Source organism: Lycium ferocissimum, chromosome 6 (genome assembly GCF_029784015.1).
Source record: "Lycium ferocissimum isolate CSIRO_LF1 chromosome 6, AGI_CSIRO_Lferr_CH_V1, whole genome shotgun sequence".
Classification (NCBI taxonomy): domain Eukaryota; kingdom Viridiplantae; phylum Streptophyta; class Magnoliopsida; order Solanales; family Solanaceae; genus Lycium; species Lycium ferocissimum.
This window is the reverse complement of record NC_081347.1, coordinates 24,459,266-24,479,810: the sequence shown is the minus strand read 5'-3', so window position 1 is coordinate 24,479,810 and position 20,545 is coordinate 24,459,266. Positions and strand designations below refer to the sequence as shown.

The 20,545-nt window shown below is 34.5% G+C and overlaps 2 protein-coding genes and 1 long non-coding RNA gene across 4 annotated transcripts; 2 read left to right on the top strand and 1 right to left on the bottom strand.

Moving 5' to 3' along the window:
• Positions 1 to 1,171: 1,171 nt before the first annotated feature.
• LOC132060737 (CASP-like protein 4D1) lies at positions 1,172 to 2,717 on the top strand. The gene is made up of 3 exons (XM_059453686.1): positions 1,172 to 1,332; positions 2,083 to 2,185; positions 2,434 to 2,717. Exons 1-3 carry the CDS (start codon positions 1,172 to 1,174, stop codon positions 2,629 to 2,631), a joined length of 462 nt encoding a protein of 153 aa, XP_059309669.1. The 3' UTR covers positions 2,632 to 2,717.
• A 326-nt stretch (positions 2,718 to 3,043) lies between these two features.
• Positions 3,044 to 8,390, bottom strand: LOC132059543 (uncharacterized). Of its 2 annotated transcripts, none has more exons than XM_059452169.1 (3): positions 8,185 to 8,386; positions 5,883 to 7,464; positions 3,044 to 3,421 (listed from the first exon to the last, which is right to left on the bottom strand). In XM_059452169.1, exons 2-3 carry the CDS (start codon positions 7,461 to 7,463, stop codon positions 3,206 to 3,208), a joined length of 1,797 nt encoding a protein of 598 aa, XP_059308152.1. In that variant the 5' UTR covers position 7,464; positions 8,185 to 8,386; the 3' UTR covers positions 3,044 to 3,205. The 2 variants fall into 2 exon arrangements, with proteins under 2 accessions (XP_059308152.1, XP_059308153.1); XM_059452170.1 differs by having other exon boundaries at positions 3,274 to 3,410; positions 8,185 to 8,390.
• A 7,769-nt stretch (positions 8,391 to 16,159) lies between these two features.
• On the top strand, positions 16,160 to 20,289 carry LOC132059542 (uncharacterized). Its single transcript, XR_009415630.1, has 2 exons — positions 16,160 to 16,572; positions 19,834 to 20,289. It is a non-coding gene; the product is annotated as an uncharacterized LOC132059542 (long non-coding RNA).
• The last annotated feature ends 256 nt before the right edge of the window (positions 20,290 to 20,545 follow it).

Genomic DNA, 20,545 nt, shown 5'->3' with positions numbered 1-20,545 from the left:
GTCAAATTTCTTAATTATTTTTTCACATGTAAGAGATTTGAAAATAAAACACAAGATCTTTGAAGAGTCATTTTATTCTATACAAATTGTAAAAGATTATGTTTAACCATTTCCTCGTCATCCTACTTATCAAAACTTACCAAAGGATTAAGTGAAACTCCTCGAAATTCTTCACTCGGTAAACACAAATTTCCTAGTTACATTCTCCAGCAACACTCAATTATTGTTGTGTTTTTTTTTTTTTTTTGAATAGGATTCGAACTCATGACCTTTGAGTTGTCCCACATTGGAGAACATATAAGAATTCATAGGATATAAATAGAAAAATACTTCTACACAAGCTTAAAGTGTGGGGAAGAAGTCAAGCACTTAAATTCATGACACAGAGACAACAATGATACCTTATATGAAATCCCCCAATAAATCTCCTAGCCTTGTAGTTACATTGGATAAAGATTAATAAACAAATTGGCCCAAAAATACAACAAAGCCTTTCTAGATTTGTTATATTATGAAACGAGCTTCTGAATACAACTTTTTACGTGCCAGTCTTTAATGACAAGTCGCAACCTAGATCAATCCACTTATATTATCGATTTGTGCATTTTTCTCTCCAGAGATTATATATTTTTCCAAAGCAACTCAATAGACTTGAATTCAAAGTTATATATATATATATATAACTTTCGTTTGCTTGATTCACCATAAAACTCAACAAATATCACATGTTTGATCGATGTATATATGCTATCTAATTACCAATTATCTAGCTACGAAAAGAAACAAAATTCTCATTTTCCAGTTGTCAGCTTTTACAACTTTTCTAATAAGTCTATTCTTTTTCTTTATAATGGCATAATTATTCAATTTGTCAAGCAGTCAACCGTATGACCTGGCAGTATAAATACTATAACTAGTAACGAATATGTGTGAAGTAGCCTACCAAAGTTTGTGCTAGTATAAAAATTCTGAAATGATCTCATACCAATTAATCTTCTTTTTAATTAATACAAATAAATTAAGTGTGAGGGATCATTTAACGTGATAGGAGATAATTGATCTAAACTTTCAAGTCAAGTAGTTGACAAATTTGATGCCTAAAACTTTATAAATAAAGAGGGATAAAGAACAAATTAAGCAGGCTAATGATTAATCAGATTGAATTAAGAAGATGGGAAAATCAGTGATATTGGTGGTGAGACTTGTTGCGTTTGTTTGCCTTGTGGGATCACTCATCATCCTCCTTACAAGTTCTCAATACTCTGACAACGAACGCCTTTTCTACACTGACGAGCAGCTCGAAACTAAATTTACTGATTTTCGTGTTTATGTGTAAGTTATTTCTCTTCATAATTTTTGCTCTTCTCTTTACTTATATATATATCATAATTTTTGCTCTTTTCTTTACTTATATATATATATATATAAAGCTGAAAGATACGAACGAATTGAGCTATAAGGGTCACTACTACAAAGTTTCTATTTTCCTACTGAATTTCCCACTAAAAATGTTCAATGGCTATTTCCCACTGATCGATGTCAGTGGGAAAAACCTAAATAGTAGTGTTTTCACAACAAACAAACAAAAAAAATTAGAAAGTTTCCCAGCATTTCAATGGGAACATGTTTCGCACCATGCGTTTTCCTAGTGAGCTGGTTCTGTGGGAATTTTGAGGTGAGAAAATCATATTTTATAGCACAAATTTCCTACTGAATATTGGTGGAAAAAACTTCTGTTTCTAATAGTGGGTTCGTTAATAATTAGTGACCGCTTTGATCCCAATTTGGAATAATTTAGTGGTCACTTGGTTCACAGAGAAGTCGTGAAGTAATTCAATGGATTATAATGCGGGAAAATTAATAATGCAAGAGATTATTTCTTAGTGAATGTTTGGTTTGATATATCAGCAATAGTATATAGGATTCTTTTTCTCACATTCGACTGATTGCATTGCTCAATCAATCATTTCCTTTTTTGCCTGAGTGACACATTGTTAATCATATTTATCTCACACGTTTATCTGGTTATTATTAAAAAAAATTGTCTTGGATATGTATACTTACAATTGGTGATGATTGCAGTTATATGCTGGTTAGCATTGGTGTTGGAATTGCCTATAACCTCTTTCAAACAATACTCTCGCTAAGCATCGGAGTCAGTCTTTTAGATCTATTTGGTGACATGGTATTTATACGACCATTTTATCTTCGAAATGTTTATGTGTTTACTCTTTTTAGTTGCACAGCTCTTCTAAATGTTTTATACACTTGATTATTTCGATGATTTCAAATGCTTAAACTACAGCAAATGTGGCGTAGTATGAAATTGTAATTGAGTTTTTGTCAAATATAACATGAATGATGCAATATTCTCTAATTACTTAATATAACCTGTTATATTATATTGATAGTGTAAAAGTTACTTTGGCGCAGATCATAGCAAATATACTCGTCTCAGGAGCAGCTGCAACCTATGGTTATACGCTGGAATTGAGCCGCGTAGCCGACCTAGAGCCAACTAGTTTCTTCAACAAGATTTTTGTTTCTGCGGGGCTTTCTCTGCTAGCATCACTCTTTACACTAATCTCTCTCCTTTCCTGTCATGTTGCTCTAAAAGCTACTGCCAATTGAATTTACGAGGGCCATTTACAAACATTCCATGCATTTTCTTTCATTTTTGTTCAAGTATGTTTCTCTATGTATTTAAACGTTCACATATCTGCAATTGGTATTTTCCAGAGTTAATGCACGTTTTCGACACGTCTCGGACTATGATGACATCCATTGTTGAATATGTATTTCTTGACTTTCCAAAGTATCTTCTAGTTTGTCTCAAGAGTTTAATAAAAGCTCATGGTACATTTAATTAAATTTAACCTTGTTACCAGTGTACTAGCTAGGTAGTACTCTAGAGTCTCTTTGAAGCTCGCTCTACAAATTCATCAACAAGGACAACAGTTCCTGCTCCAAATCAACCAACACCAATACCTACCACCATCATGATACAGGGACGTTTAAGCATAAGAGAATTTTTTCCCAAAAGGATCCAGAACTCACCTTGTGACATTCAAGGCGATGATTTTACAGCGAAACATCTAAGTGCAATTTCTAGCATAATCATACACAAATCCGGGGTAAAATTTAACAAACTAACAACACAAAAGGAGATAATAAGAAAATACTGTCCAAACAAAGCACTAATAGTTCACTTTATCCCCACAATCGACATAAGAAACTGAAGCTTGTCATTCACTTCTGCCAAATTGGACGAGTTACTGAACATAGATGGCGGCTCGACTCCAGTAAAGATGTATAATGCCTTTAGTTCATCTACCAACAAAGGTTGAGGTGCCACCGTGTATCCTACGATTGTTCTCATTGCGTTTATCTTCTCCCATATCTGCTCCTCACTGAAGAGCTCCTAGCAATATCATCAATCAAGGAAATATGAATCTTCATGGCTTCAAATATTATTGTCAGGGAGGAGTGAAGATAAGAATATATATACCAGATTATCTGGAATGCAGGGAATAAAATACATGAATATTACAGGCAGCTAGTACCAAGGAGACCAGATCTAAAAAATTGAACACGAAGAGCAAACTGTTTACGCATCTTACCTTCCGCCAATGATAAAACTATAGCAGTCAACAGCCTCTTTAAGAATAAAAGGGGGAGAGACTAAACTTGATGTCACATATAATGGTAAAACAAAATCGCAGGAACAACGCATGTTAAAAAACTCAACATTAGCAGGGATTCTATGGTTCGAATCATCAGCTGTGCATACAATCCACTAGTGATAACCACAGTCCAGGTAGACTTGGAATAACCAAATATTCTTCGTAAAGGCAACTCAGGGTTAGTAATTAAAATCATTTGGACCTAAATAAAGCACAGAGGACAGCCCGACAATTTGAAATTGAAGGCTGAAGAATGGTCAAATAGCATTAATTATACACGTCATTAGAGTCAAAATGCTATATGTACACTAACACTCATCGCCATAAGGCTGCTTCAATGCTGCATCACATCCTAATTGGTTTCAATGAACAAACAAAGTATTGCTACAGGTGCGAAACACAATAAGTTGTTCCTGGAACCACCCAACCCCCAACTAAGCACATTAGTTTTTCTCTCTTCAAAGAGCTGTCCATTGGTTAAAAAACGCACAATACAGCAAATATATACCTGGCACACAAGTATTGCTTTACTAGTCCTGAAATATTCTTCTTCTAATACTCCACAAGAATGAAGCCTTTGGATGATGTTGCCTTTGAGGAAGACTAGAAAAGTTGGTTATCTTTCTCTATATTACATAAGATATCATACCATCTTTCTCTATATTACATAAGATATCATACCGAGTTCATAGAATCGCAGCTTTTGACATAGGGAATCTGAAACAATTCTAAACAACTGTTTAAGGGAAAAACCAATACTAAACAAACTTAAGTTCGAAATGAAGAACCAAGAGATTTGAGGTTTGCCAAACAAAGACATATGATATTGATTTCCTAGAACCCACGTATCTTTGGCAAGTGCTTGACAGCTAATAGACAATAATAGGGTTGCATTTGTCACGCAATCCCATTCTTTGAGACTCTTATTTCCACTTTCTAGAACACCCGCGGGGAAGGGTTCTACTCCCTCTCTGAGGGTCATACTTTTGGCCTCTCTTCACATAACTATTAGTCATCAACTAACAATAGGTTCAGCACCAACCCCACCCCCTCTTAAACCAAAAAAAAAAAAAAAAAAAAAAAAAGATAAAAGATCATAAAGGTTCCAAAGAAAAAGTTGAAAACTCAGAATCTTCTTTTACTCCTTATCCTACTAAGAGACAAACCTGGCATTGGACAACTATAAGAATATTTTTGACATTTAGACAGCTTGTGCGTTGCACTACGACCAGTGCTAGGCGTATCAACCCACCAAGTCCGATGCATATGGACTCAAACTGTGTGTCGTAGCAGAGCATCCCTTGACCAAAGTTAAAGACTAGGAACAAAATAAGAGGACACGAGTAATGAAAGAAAAGGCACTAATAACAATGGGAAGGAGAAAGCCAAATTAGCGGAAGAAACGAAATAGAAAATATATCTCTCCACTAACAAATAGAACAAACTAAGGTCTATTCTTAAGTTTAACAAAGAACAAGACCAGGTGAACATAAAAAAATCAACCACCTGTACTCTAACCTGCAAGGACTGAGAGAGAGAAGCAAGCCCCTTTTCTAAAGTTCTTCTTTGTTCTTAAACAAATACCCTTATAAGCAGAATATTCACATCGAGCTACAAGACTCATGAATCTCGTAACTGATATCATGCTCCATATTGAGAAATCTGGATTAGTGGCCGTTGGTTGATGCCTTGGACATGCTTAGCTCATAAACTCTGCTAAACATTACTAGCTTTCTTGTTGAGGATTGTGAAACCTCTCAGAACCTCTTAGGTGTTCAGTGTACGTTATGCTTTGTCACGCAAGAATCTGGAGGTAAACCATGTAATTAGTAACTGATACTTTACTTGAGCGTCGGTAGCTAACTGATACTTCAGGTAACATGCAGGTTTTTGCCGCCCCTATCAAGGATCGGTCTAGTTTCTTCCTGAAGAGTGGCATTTCTTGCTAAGATAAGGATTCTTTCTTTTATGAGCGAATTAAGGCAATAAACAGTCTGAATATACCCAATTAACACTAAGCATAAGAAGCAAGTCCAGCCAGATTAACCTAAGTATGCTTCCAAGCAGATTCATCAATTCTTCCAGAGAAACTTCAAAGAACCAAGAGAACTACGAATATTAAAAGATAACCCTCTCTAGGGATTTCCAGAAATTTTACACAAAGCAATCTAAGATGGCAGAATTAAACTTAGAACTGACCTTGGCATGTTTGGCCTCCGCAATCCCTGCTCTTCCAGGAACCTTAGGGACACCACTTGCATTTGCATTTTTCTTTTGATCAGTGGTACCTTTTCTTTCAGACGGAAGGTTCCCTTGGACATCAGATGCCTTCCTTTGAACCTCTCTTGCAACTACCAGGTTATCTTTTCCTTCCAATGGGCGAGAAGCATCTTTAGCGACATGCTTACCATTGGATATTTCTTTAGGATCCTTAGTTGAGTTTGCACCTTGCCCAACATCCTTGCCATTTCTTGTATCTCTGCTCCCGGACAGTGTTTTGTCCAACTCAGCAGCTTTCTTTGCCTTTTTCGAAGCACCACTTCGGTTGACCTCGTCTTTTCCTTCTTTAGTCTCCCTTTTCACTGGTAAATGCTTCTCGTCTTGCTTCACCTCAACTTCATCCCTCATCTCTTCCTTTTTTACTATCATTTTCACATCAGTGTCTTCCTGCTGCTTGTTGCTCAACCCTTCCCCTTTATCTGATATTGCAACATTTTTCCCATCATTTGCTTTCTTCTTTTTGTGGTGTTTCTTCGAGCTTTTGCTGACATTTGGTTTCTTCGTTACTTCTATAACCTCTTTTTCTTCTGAAGTAACCTCAGGTCCTTTTTCAGTTTTTGTTCCTTGAATCTCTTTCACAAGACTATCTACCTTCTCATCTTTGCTTTCCAATGGCTTCTCTACTATTTCTGGACGAGTATCTTTCCCATCCTCATTTCCCTCAAGTCCACTTGAATTCCCTACATATACTTCAACCAAATTCCTCTCTGGCAGACCTGGTGTTAAAGTAACATCTTTTTCACCCTCATTTTCTCCGCTGGCTTCTGTGGCCACCAGATCCAAACCCTTCGTTTTCTTAATTTTTTCATCAAATTCCCAATTTTCTGCTTCTCTCCCTCGTTCAGTTTCCAAATTCATCTCCTTCATTGGTCCCTCACTCTCTCCTTCCAAGTATTCACCCACATCTTCTTCATATCCTTCCTCTTTAACAACCTCATCAACATTAGTCTCTCTTTCTTCTTCCGCTCTTCCAACATCTTCATCTTCAACAAGAGTAGGTCCCGCGCACTCATCCATCACCAACTCAATCCTCATTTCAACCCCTTCGTTTACATCCTCCTTTTCATTCTTTTCCTCTTCTTCCATCAACATTTCACCACCAAAACCAGGACCTTTCCCTCCTACTTGTTCATCATATTCGTCTTCGTCGTCTCCATACATTTCCTCATACTCCAACAATAGAGGTGGTGGCTCTGATCTTGGAAGCAACTTGTTCATAAGCTTCTCAGTACAAGTATAACCAGCAAAAGCAATACCAAAAGGGACCCAAGATGCGAACCCAACTGCAGAAATAACGAAAAGCGGAGGCAGAATTACTGGCGCAGAAGAGATTACAATACCAGTGATCATAACCTTCTTCCCCAACCATAATCCTTTATTAAAAATCCATCTTATCTTACTCTCTTTCATTTCCCCCTCGTTATCATCATCTTCTTCTTCTTCCTCATCTTCTAAAGAAGTATGCTCCACAATCCTCCACTCCACAATTTGATCTTCCATCCTACAAACAAACATAATCACATTTCTGAGCAAACAAAAAAGTGAATTAACAGTAACTCGATCTGATAACTCTAAAAATGAACCAACACAAAACTAAAGTAGTACTCCCTCCGTCCCAAAATATAAGTGTCTTACTTCCTTTTTGGTCTATCCCAAAAAGAATACCTCTTTCTATACTTAGTAAATTTTTCAATTCCAAATTCTACCAGACAAATTTAAGACCACAAAATTTAAAAAGCTACACACAATTTTAATTAAATTGGGACACAGGGAGTAGTTTTTAGGATTAGCTCATAGGAGGAGCTTGCAAGCCCATAAACAAACTAACTTTTGCGCAAGTAGCAAATTCCTATTTGGGTTGTAATCATAAGTTCGAGGAAAATCAAGCAAAATAAGCAAGAAAATCTTTATGGATACTCCCTCAAAAGAATCAATTCCTAAAACGACTTAAGGCGAAGTTATAGAAAATCAAAGTAGTTATGAAAAAGGAAATACAGCGATGAAGAAAACATGGTACTAATACCGAAAGTAGTAGAGAACATTCAGAAAAAGAACAGCAACGTTAGTGAAACACAACAAACAACACATGGTACCAGATATCTAAAAAAGCAATAAACTACATGAATGAAACCCCTTCTAGCAAAGACATGAAATACCAGAAATCAGGTGAAAATCCAGCAAAAAAAGCAAGAAAACATACATGGGCACTCCTATAACTCACCTGAAAAACGATAGAAGCAACAGTTATTATACAGCAGTAGTACTACTTCAAGAATGTCATGAGAACCCGTTTGAAAAACAGAGAGAAATTTTGATAGCTTAACGGGTGGTGTTTGTTTTGTTTAGGATAAGGAGATAAGCATGACCGAATAGTAAAAAAAAATAGCTGCAGTGGGAAAGAGGAATCCATGACAGGCGTCGTTGTGGGATAGCAGAGAAGCTGCATGCAAAATCAGAGGTATCCACGTTTACAAAAAGACCTGCAGAAGGCATAGGATTTGCCACTACGCACCCCAAGATGGCCTCATTTGGACTTACACGACCACTCAACTCCTTTCTCTCTCTCTCTCTCAGATAGAAATTTTATTAAGAAAATAAAAATAAAATATGATACTTGAGGTTTGAATTTGTAATTTAAAATTTATGTGACACAATTTAACTAGGCATGAAATTTACGAAAATAATAAAAAAAAATAAAAATTTGTGGTCCATAATAAGCCTTGGATTTTTGTGTGGCCTATGTTAAATCATTTTTACATGATGACATTTTTCTTGAGACATCTTTTAAAAGAAAACTGTGCCACATAAATTAGGACAAAGAGGGTGTGTGCGCGCGTGTGTTTATATATTGAGTTAGTATATCAATATCTATCTATATTTTATTATAAAAGCACGAATATAAATGTTGATTGATCAAAATATTTTTATACACTTAATTATTTCTAACGGTAATAAGCTATAATCTTATTTTATTTTGATAGTTTAATAATTAAATTATGAGGTATTGTTATTACCTTGAGATAAACTATGGGGTGCTTTGTCACTCTCTGTATAGTGTCAAAGCTAAGAAGTATAATTTAAAAAAAATTAAGAATTTATTATTATTATTATTATTATTTTCAAATCTCTTTTATAATAATAGTAAGTTAATTTAAACTCATAACTTTAAGATGATGATGATATTAATTCAGTTGAATATTCATATTTTTAAAATAAAAATAAAAATGAAACATATAAATGAATAATATCAAACCTAGCTAATTGCAAATTAGAAAAACATTACTCAATAATAATAAATCTAATTAAAAAGTTTGCATGTTAAAAAATCTATATTTATATGTATATATATAATATAAAATTAGGCATAAACAAGGTGATGTGGCACTTCTCTATGACCACCATTCCTATTTATCTTTTTTCTCCTTTTTTTGCCTTTTTATTTCATTTATTTGCTATTTTAAAAAGATAAAGAGTACTCCTTTTAACTTTCTTAATTTATCTCTTAATTATGTTAAATGTGCTACATTTAACTCTCTCTATATCACTTGGCGATTTGTCCATTAGACCATCTTTATTACTGCTATCATGTAGCCTTTTCATTGTCTTAATCAGTTACAAGACTATAATAACTAAAATTACAGTATACCAAATTAAATAAAAATAGTCTGAAGAATGGTTGTAACCGTTACAACCATTCATAATTATCCACATTTATGCTAAAGAACGTGTATATGGGTCTATAATAGACGTGAAAAATGGACAAACATCCCTCTCTGCCTACACTTTGATGAAATTATTGACCTGAATTGGTTATTGGTAACCTTGGATACTACTTTTTTACTGGTTGTCTAGAGTTTGTAGTGATGACATGTGCGCTTTGATTTGCAGGTTTGAGAATACTTTTCTTAACATCCATGGACAAAGAGATAATTCTGGAACAGGTATGCAATTTTTGTTTCATTTTATTTGGATTTTCATAAATAATTATATACTAAATACATGATGAAATTAGAAATACTAACCTGTGAAGATCAGTATGTAGCTATTTTCATTAATGTTGTGGGTTTATGTTGCAACATCATTTTGATTATGCATTTATTTTCAGAGGACTTAAGGAAGAGTTTGTCAAAGTCGGGTAAAGTTTCTAACTATTATTTACCCTAATTTCTTGCAGGGAATGGCGAAAGCTCTATTATTTCGTTCTTGTAGTCATAATTATCTAGAATGTTAGTATAATCATGAAGCTACTTCCAATTTTCAACGTAATGGAATTAAAGTTTGTGTTGACTATTTTTTTACATTTGATATTCTTTAAAAAATTAATTGATTCAGTTTTGATTTCTGTATACGCTAAAAGGAAGACGCTGAAGTAATTGTTAAATAAAGATTCTACGAATGTCCTGGAAAATAAATCAATGAATACTACTGCCTGTGTTGCAAGATGTATGAAATTGGATAAAATGACTTCAAATTTGATGATTTGGTCGAGTTTAACGAGCAATTATGTGAGGATCTCCTTATCTTTTGAAAAGCAAGATAGATACATATTACTTCCATACAAATATGTCATAGGATTATGAAGGTTTTGTGCTTGATATTATGCATTGAAGTCCAAAAAAATAAGATTTCAATATTTGATAAACAACAATCACCTTATGAAAATATTTATTCCAGGCGTAACTGAAATTAAAGTGTTACGACTGAATAATATACTAATTATAAAGTTTGTCAAGAAGTACACCGCCATCACCAAATTGAATGTCTTAGAACAATAACATATATCTTTGTATATTTTACTTTTTATTGTAGAACACCTAATTAAAATATAAGTTTGCTCATACTTTTATCACTGTGCAAAGCGCAGACAATTTCACTAGTACTTAAAATAAATATTGGGTGTGTTATGGTTTATGGTTTGTGGCTTTTTAACTGAATCTACCAAAAGAGAAAAAAATAACTAAAATCATATGAATGTTAAATGTCACATAAATGCTTTTATGTCCCATTTTCTTGTTCTCACACACTACATCACTTGGCATTGCATGAGATTTTAGATAGAGATTACTACAGTTTAGGGAGGTAAGAACACTAACAAGTACCCCCTCCGGTTCAAAAAGAATGTCCAATTGTCCACTTAGTCATTTGCACACCTCTTAAGAATATGTTAACTTTTAGGTAAAAATAGGTAATTTGGCTTGACTAAACTATCCCTAATTAAATAGGCATTGAGATTTGGTTACTTAACACTTAATAAGGAAAAATCTGCAAAAATAAGGTTCATTCTTTTTTGATTTGGTAAGGACTCTTTTAAATCAAAAAATAAAATCTCAGTGGACACTCTTTTTATATGAGGAGGGAGTATTAACTTAATAAAATGTGAATAGTTTAGGAGATGTTTTAGGTATTAATTCTAAAATATATTGTGTTTTGCAGATTTAACAAATTAATTCATTTTTAAACAAACTAACAAAAAAAAAAAGATAAATGAGTTAAAATGAAGAAATTAATTTCAGAAAGTTATGTCGATTTCAGTCTTTGTCAATTTTGTCATTTTCTAGATTTTTCTCTATCTTTTGGCCGAAGTGTACAAATAACCGCTTTTGGGATCGCCATTTAACTTGTGTCCACTTTGATATATATATATATATATACTTTTTTTTTTTTTTTTTTTTGCAAGTTTAGTCGCTTCCAGACAGTCGCGTCTGAAGTTTTGCAACTTCAGACATTCACGTCTGAAAGTGTGGTCTTGTGAAGACCATCATGCGTTTTCACCTGTTTGCTGGCTTGCCAAGAAAAATTTCGGACATTTTTTACTAAGGTGCGTGTAAAAATTGGTTAAGATTCAAGCCATATATGTTTGAATTTTTCATGTACGTCTCAACTTCAGTCGTATATGACTGAAGTACATGTAAAAATAGGCTAAAATTTCAGTTACGTGTGTTTGAATCTTTTCTTGACAGAAATAATTTTTTCATGTATTTATGCACCTCATGCATACATGATTGCAATACATGTAAAAAACCGACGAAATTTTCCGACATGTGTGTCATGACCCAAATTCGTGGGTCATGATAGCACCTACACCATCCCACTGGTAGGTGAACCATCCCCAAACATTATCGAATCATTTATAAAGTAAAGCAGAAGAGTAGAATACACTTGCGACATTATCTCTTAATATAATTATATAAAGTTTGGAATATAACTTAGTTAAATACAACCCGAAACATGGTCCAACTTATACAAGACCTTCCAATAGAAATTACAAGTCTTAGTTAATACAGAAATAGAAAGCTGTCTCGAAATGGAAAGGGAAAAAATAACATAAAGAGAAACCCAGTGTTGCGGGTCCAACTATAGCTCACCCTATAATCTGGAATAAGATAACCTCGGGATCAGCCACTAGTCCTGGAACTGAAACACAGGTCTGTATCTGTATCAAAAAGTGCAGCAAGTGTAGTATGAGTACAAAACCACTAGTACTTCATAGCTATCATAGGCCGACAACGAAGGAATCACGCATAATATATATATATATAGATTGAAAACCACACCTAATGGAACAATAAAGCTAACATTCCTCAGTCTTAACCATTTAGTCACGCTTTACCTAATCCAACAAGTAATCATGTAATCACATAGGAAATGAAATGAATCAAATGAATGAATGCAATGCACTGGCCAATCTCATACCTGGTACACACATGCTATAGGCCATGCCTTATAGTTATGACCCATGGGGCACTCGCGAGGTCCATATACCTCTTAACTCCATCAAGCATTTACCTTCGGACTGGGTGAAAACCCTATCATATCGTATCAATCATTTTTTATCAACTCAACTCTTATCATAATGCCCGGAATCATTTTCCTTCGGATTTTAAGAACATCATTCTTACCTCTTTCTCAGTCTCGTAGGACCATCTCGTATCTCATGCAAAGTCTCACTCCAATGAATAATTACATGTAAGTATGGAAAAGTACAACATGCATGGTAACATATGCCAACAATTTCATGAAGTATGAAATGAGAGAGTGTGTGTGTGTGCACGACATAATTACATAGTATCAACTCAATATCAAGAATGATTCATCTTTCATGACTTATACGAAATACAGAGTGATGAATGCAAAATGAATCAATGCTCACACGTATTAATCAAACATGGCTATCATAGCTCAAGCATGAAACAACTATACCAATCTAGTGGATTTATCACCACAATCAATGCCCATAGGATCAACATGATTTCCCCTTAACAATAATCTACTTTGCATTAATTACCCAATCAAATACACTGGTACCCACCCAAGTGTTCATCACAATCTCTAAGGTGGGACCCCCTTTCACACCCAATACTCCTTCAACATTTATAAACTATATATGTCCTCCAATCAGAGTCTAAAAGATTAAACTGTAACCTACCTTGAAGGCGAACGGGAGCCTCGAACCCTCAAGTCGGAGCCTTTCCCTTCCGAAGTGCTTCTGATAAGTTGATATTTTACCAACTTATCTCTTCTTTAATCTTAGATTTTTTCTATGTTTGGTTGAGAAAGCAATGGATTTAATGTCGTTTACTTCCATTTTACAGATTTTATGTGATTTAGAAGTGATCGGGATGAAACCAAGTCAAAAGAGGCCAAATTGAAGAAAGTGAGAAAACTGGCTAGAAGTGCAAAAAGTGGCTAGCATTGCAATTTCGAAAATTTGAAATATGAAGGGCTATTTTTGTCATTTTTTTATGGGGAAAATTGAGGATCTAAAAAAACAAGACTTGGGGGAAATTTCTCACATCTTTGGCCATTCTTCCAAGTTTAGGTGCAAGAAACTACACCTAGGGTTTGAGGATTTGGAGTCACTCAATGAGAATTTCTTTACGCATTTCTTCAACTCTTGCTTTTATTGTATATCTAAGTGTGTAGCATTTTATTCCATCACTTTAATCTTGTTTATGCAAACATTCATATGTTAAAGTTTGGATCGAATCTCTTGTTTTGCTTATGTATTAAACAATTTTTATTTCTAATGAAGTGGGTTAATGTTTCTCTATTTACTCTTCAAGCTTTAATGTCATTTAGTGGCTGCAAACATTATATGGGTCATATTACCTTGGATTTGCTTCAAAAAGAAAGTAAAGGTTAGGAAAACAGTAAATAGAAAGGATTTGGGATTTAAACCGCATCTAATAACTTGAGGTAGGAATAGGATAGTTAACTTGGGGTTAAGTTGATTGTGTTTAATATCACATTCTAAGGCTTGGAAAAGCTTACGGTGAAATTCATTGATTTGGTTGGAAGACTTTCAATGAGATTTTAGAAATCATTATGTAAAGTTGTAAATTACATTCGATCGTTGCTTGAGAGTAATTTCTCTTGTTTTCCTTTGCTTGTGAGGCCATTGATCATTTTACCTGCTTTCTAGTTAGTTTTATCTTTGTTAGTTTATAAATCAAAAATCAAATATTTAAAAAGTATTTGGCTTAGCTTAGTTGGTTATAAATCTTTTACTTTCTTAATCGCCTTTATATTGTTCTCTGTGGGATTCGACCCCGACTCATAGTTTGGGTTAATTATATTGCGACGGCCATGTACGCTTTCTCACGTGAGAAGTGGATTTGGACGTTATCAATTTTGACTCCGTTACCGGGAAAAAATTTGGCGTAATTGGGTTAGTTTGAGATTTAAGCTTACTTGCTTTGGTCCAAACTTGTGAATATTTGGGTAGTTATTTTCTTTGACTTTGTTTATTTTCTTAGTTTGTGTAAATGGCATCATATAATAAAAATTAGTCGTATGGTAGTTTTTCATATGATGACCCTTGTCCTTATTATGGAGGACCAAACTCATGGCAAAATTGTTTGAATTCTCCCGGGGCCGGATTATGCACACAATCTCAAACCTATGAGTGGAGTTTTTGTGACAGGTGTGGTGGTCAAAATGATCATTGGGCTAATTGTGCTTATTTTTCCTTCCCTTCCCCGAACCCCCACTATGACAATTCTAGTTTTGGTTCTGATAATGATAGGGATATGGAAGTGGAAGAAGTTTCAAATGCTCAAAATGAGAAGATAATGCTTATGTTAGAGACTATTCTTGAAAATGAGGAAAAGTTGAACTTAGCACTCAAGGACTTGAGGCAACCACTTAATGACTTGAGGCAAGCATTTAATGACATAAGCCAAGCAATTAATTACAATGACAAAGCTATTCACACATTGGAGGATCAAATGAAATCATTGGTTGACGCTCATAATGCTCACCAAGAGGGTATTTAAAGTAGACCAAAAAGTGCCCAAAACATGGATTTCTACATGGGTGAATTTTTACAAACTTTGAACGACTCTCACCATGAAGAAAAACTTGACAAAGTGGAAATTGTGAGCCAAGATTGGCTTATGAATCAGACAAAGTGGAAATTGTGAGCCAAGATTGGCTTATGAATCAATCTCAACAACTAGGAGTCTATGGGGATCACCGTGAAGGCATTTTACGGATGATGGAAGAATTTCTAAATAATCATGTTGAGCAAAGTAAAGAAGGGAAACAACTTGAAGTTGCTATCCTACAATTGGAGGCTGGATTGAATGCAAAAATTGAGGCATGTGATGCTCAATATCAAAGAGTCATGGAGTGTAATTTTGAGTTGGTTCCATTGAGAAAGATGTCAAGATAGATTTTGAAGAGCTAATGGTGAATTGCCAACCGACCAACCCAAAAATAATGCAAGATGCTGAGATTGAAGAAATGATACTAGAGTTGCATAAAAAGGTTCACAAAATAATTTTTGAGGACTCTAGTTTGGGGGTGATCAAAAGTGGCACAAATTTGAAATGAATCGCCTTAGACTGCATTCCAATCATTTTTCAACATTGTGCTTGGTTGATGATATGGAAATTGAACTAACTGAGCCTATGGAGGATTTTGGAGGTGAAGAGCAAGAATTTTTGATTTTGGAGTTTGTCATGCCAAAACGAAAAAATGGCATTCCTCACTTGAAGGCCAAAAAGTGCAAAATGCGATGCCCGAGAGTTGGCCTCTTTACTTTTGTACCACCGTCCCTAGAGCATAACCGGAAACTTGATTCAAAGTTGGGGAGTCAATTCATATCCTCAAGTGGAGGGAAAAATGGTAAAGTTAATTCATGTCATGCCATGACATTAAATGGGGAGCTTTATGGGAGGCAATCCATATTTTTTTTAATTTTACTTCAATTTTGCATTTTTAATTTTAATTTAAGCTTGTTTTATTACTTTTGGTTAATTCACCAGTTTCACATCATTTGGAATTGTTTTAGACAGGATCTGAGGTGTTGAAGTAGCTAAAAAAAATGCACAAAACTTTATTAAAACGACTTTCTGATCAAATTTGCACTCAATAGTCCCATAGTGCGGACCGCGCTTGTTTTTCTGGTTTAGATGGTGCTTGTTAATTTTAGTCCAAGAAAGTGTTTTTATGTTTAGTAAAGTAATGCCTATGCATTCCTTCCAACTCTTGCGCTTGTTTCTCAATTCCCCACGCCCCTCCACCTCTCAACATGCTCACACACCGCAACTCTTAACCCCGACTCTCTGCTTCTCACGCAGTTGCTCATACCACCGGTGATTACTAGGTAACTCCCTCTTCTTCCTTCTCCGCTTCTCTGCCCGTGACCCATTCCCCCATTCCCCTACGGCATAGTTTGTCTCATAGTATAGGGTAGAATTATTGATTTTGATTTTGATTTCGAAATTGCCTCATGAATTGGTATCTTCTACTGGGTTAGACTGTTGAACTATAATTCTCATTTTTTTTGGGTTATGCTCACAACTTACTCGACAAATTGTCTGAGAGAAAAATTAATTCGCCGGTGAAGTCTAAGTAACCGAGCGACATTACCAGATGCCAAGAAGTACGTTTTGGTGTGTGATTTTGGTATGAGAGCAAGTTCGGTCTTTGTTTTGAGCCCTGCGATAGATGGTAGTTATACTGAATTTTGGTAGGCAGCAATATGTTTACATCGGGGATAAAATGAACTACATAGTCTATGATCTTTCCTTCTATGATTAAGTGTTTGAATTTGAGAACTATTTGGTAGCTTGAATTTGAGAACTATTTGGTAGCTTGAATATGTAAAAAGCATTTTTATTTTTTTATTTTTTTGTGAATCTTTCGTTTGTGGGGATGATGCTACTGTTATTTTCTGCAACTTAAACTCAATTGTGGGAGAAGAACAAGAACTTTCTTGTCTAAATAGGATAGAGTAATTGCACACCATGAAGTAATGAAGAATATGAAATCTTATGTGTATGCATATGTGCAAAGACATTTTTTTTTTGGTGGAGAGTGCATATGAGCCATACGTGAATTTGTGTTGGGAAATGCCTGCATCTTGTGTGATTATGGGGAGAATTTTCTAAAAGGGTACCTGTTGCTAATGAATAAAAGGAAATAATATGGAATGAAGTGTCCTCACTTTTGTTCCTAAATGTAAGTGAGAAATTATGCAAAGTCTTCTATAGGAATTTTTGGTGTCTAGAGATGATAACATGGTTAGTGGATGAGCTTCAACTCACACTACAAGAAAAATTATATTTGGCAACAATTTTTTTTTTGTTGTCATAGATCAATTATTGTTGCAAAAAGTACTTTTGGCAACAAAAAAAAAAATTTTGTTGCATGAACTTTTCCCAACGGCTGTTATTGCAACAACGTGCAACAACTTTTTTTTTTTTGTTGCCAAAAGTACTTTTTGCAACAATAATCAATACTATGGCAACAAAATTAAATTCTTTGGCAACAAAAAAATCATTTGCCAACAATAAAACTAAGTTGTTGCCAAATATAAAAAATTTTGTTGCGATTTCTATACTTTCTTGTAGTGTCAGATCTTTGCTATAAACAAGTTGAAGACAGATCATAGAAAACTTTCTAATCCAAATAAAACGAAGTTGCTGCACTGGACCAGCCATCTTTTCAGGGAGTCCTTCTAACTTGAGCTTTATTTTTTCTAGTTGCGTTGAGGACAATACAACATTTTTAATTTGGGGGTGGATATTATCTTGTTTTGGATTGTATATTAGATGAATTATAGCGGATGATGATGTAAACTTGGCATGGATCAATTATTTTCTTTAGTTACTTTTTTTTTTCTATTTTTGTTGAGTTGTTATTTCATTTTGTAGTTTTCTTTTTATCTTTAGTTAGCTTCTTTAGTTTTTGTTAGTTCATTTTTTTTAGTAGCAATATCCTTGGCTTTTTCTTGTGCCACAGTTCTTTTTTCGAGGATGATAATTTTCTTTTGAACTGGGTGTTTTTAGGTAGTTTAGGAGTAAAAATGGTGGTGGGACGTGATATTTTGCCCCTTTGGCCAATTTCTGGCTTGCTTGGTACCAAGTTATTGAAACCTTGACACGTGAATTCTTGATCTTTGAAAAAGAAAAATGATAGAGGTAAGGATTCTTGTTGTGAATTTTTGACCTAATGTCTTTTTAGACTAGAAATAACTTTTTGAATTCATTTGTTTCAGTTGGGTTTTGGATACATATTCTACTTAGATTTTCATGTGCCATGTGTGGTGAGGTATTTGTGAGTTCTTTTGCATTATTTGTGGTCTAGAACTTGTCCGAAATGTGTTTCAAGGCAAAATTGTAGGCTACACTTGTTTTGAGAAATAATGTTAGGCCTTCCTTGGATCATTTTGTGCCTTAAATCGCCTACATTTTGCATGTTTTCCCTAGTCAACCTCCTTTGAGCTGTTGAACCTTTTTGTTGACAACCATGTTACAAGCTTTAACCTCTTGTTCTTAATGATCTATCTTTTGACACCATAACTCCCTACGTCTTTGTAACCTTGTAAAATAGGCTAAAACCCCAAGTTTGGGGGTGATTACGTAAAGTGGTGATGTGAGAATTGCTTGAAAGGTGAAAACTTCAGAAGTGAAAGCAAAAAAAAAAAAAAAAAATTGAAACCGCCTTCCTTGTTTCTTGAAAAAGAACAAAAGGAAAAAGGTGGTGGTGGGGGGGGGGGAAGAGGAATAAAAGAAATGAGAGTTGTGAATAAATAGAAGATTAGGTGTTGAAAAAAAAAAAAAAAGTGAAGCAAAGGTTGGTAAAGTCTTGAAAGGAAGTATGCTTTGATTGATGCAAATTGTAGTGTTTAGAGAGGTTTTGAGTCACTCTTATCTAAATTGTGTTCTACCTTAACCAAAAGCCTACATTAATTGATTTTGAACCAAGTGTGTCTACATTAGTGAGAAATACATAAAGGGCAAGCCTATGGTTCTACATGTATGCATTGAACATCTTTGAGAGAGAGAGAGAGAGAGAGAGAGAGAGAGAGAGAGCGAGAGAGAGAGTTAATTCTTTCCATTTGATATCGCATTTGTGTTTTGAATTGCATTTTCTAAGTGTGGGATTCTCTCTTGAGTATGAGGGCACATGAAAATTTGAGTTGTGAATTTGTTTCAATTTCCAATTGACAGGAATGAACAAAAAAAAAGTTTGTTTTGTGACAAAGAGGCAAATTTGAAGCTTAAGTGTCATCACTTGATTGCTACTTTGATAAACTTGGTATTTGAGCACTTGAAAAGAAGATGAAGTTTTTGAGAAGTTGTTGGTAATTCATATGACTTGGATTAATTATTGGTATCAATCAAAGTCGTGTTTGTGCTTAAAGTTGACTCTTTTGATTTGGTATGATGTGGGTGCACTTTTGAATTCAGTCCTTAGACAGAAATTTTATGTTTTGATTTGCTTGAGGATAAGCAATACTTTAAGTTTGGGGGTTTGATAAGTTGATATTTTACCAACTTATCTCTTCTTTAATCTTAGATTTTTTCTATGTTTGGTTGAGAAAGCGGTGGATTTAATGTCGTTTACTTCCATTTTACAGGTTTTATGTGATTTAGAAGTGATCGGGATGAAACTAAGTCAAAAGAGGCCAAATTGAAGAAAATGAGAAAACTGGCTAGAAGTGCAAAAAGGGGCCAGCATTGCAATTTCAAAAATCTGAAATATGAAGGGCTATTTTCGTCATTTTTTTATGGGGAAAATTGAGGATCTACAAAAACAAGACTTGGGGGAAATTTCTCACATCTTTGGCCATTCTTCCAAGTTTAGGAGCAAGAAACTACACCTAGGGTTTGAAGATTTTGAGGCACTCAATGAGAATTTCTTTACCCATTTCTTCAACTTTTGCTTTTATTGTATATCTAAGTGTGTAGCATTTTATTCCATCACTTTAATCTTGTTTATGCAAACATTCATATGTTAAAGTTTGGATCGAATCTCTTGTTTTGCTTATGTATTGAACAATTTTTATTTCTAATGATGTGGGTTAATGTTTCTCTATTTACTCTTCAAGCTTTAATGTCATTTAGTGGTTGCAAACATTATATGCGTCATTTTACCTTGGCTTTGTTTGGAAACGAAAGTAAGGGTTAGGAAAAGAGTAAATAGCAAGGATTTGGGTCTTTAAACCTCATCTAATAACTTGAGCTAGGAATAAGATAGTTAACTTGAGGTTAAATTGATTGTGCTTTATATCACACTCTAAGGCTTGAAAATGCTTAGAGTGAAATTCATTGATTTGGTTGGAAGACTTT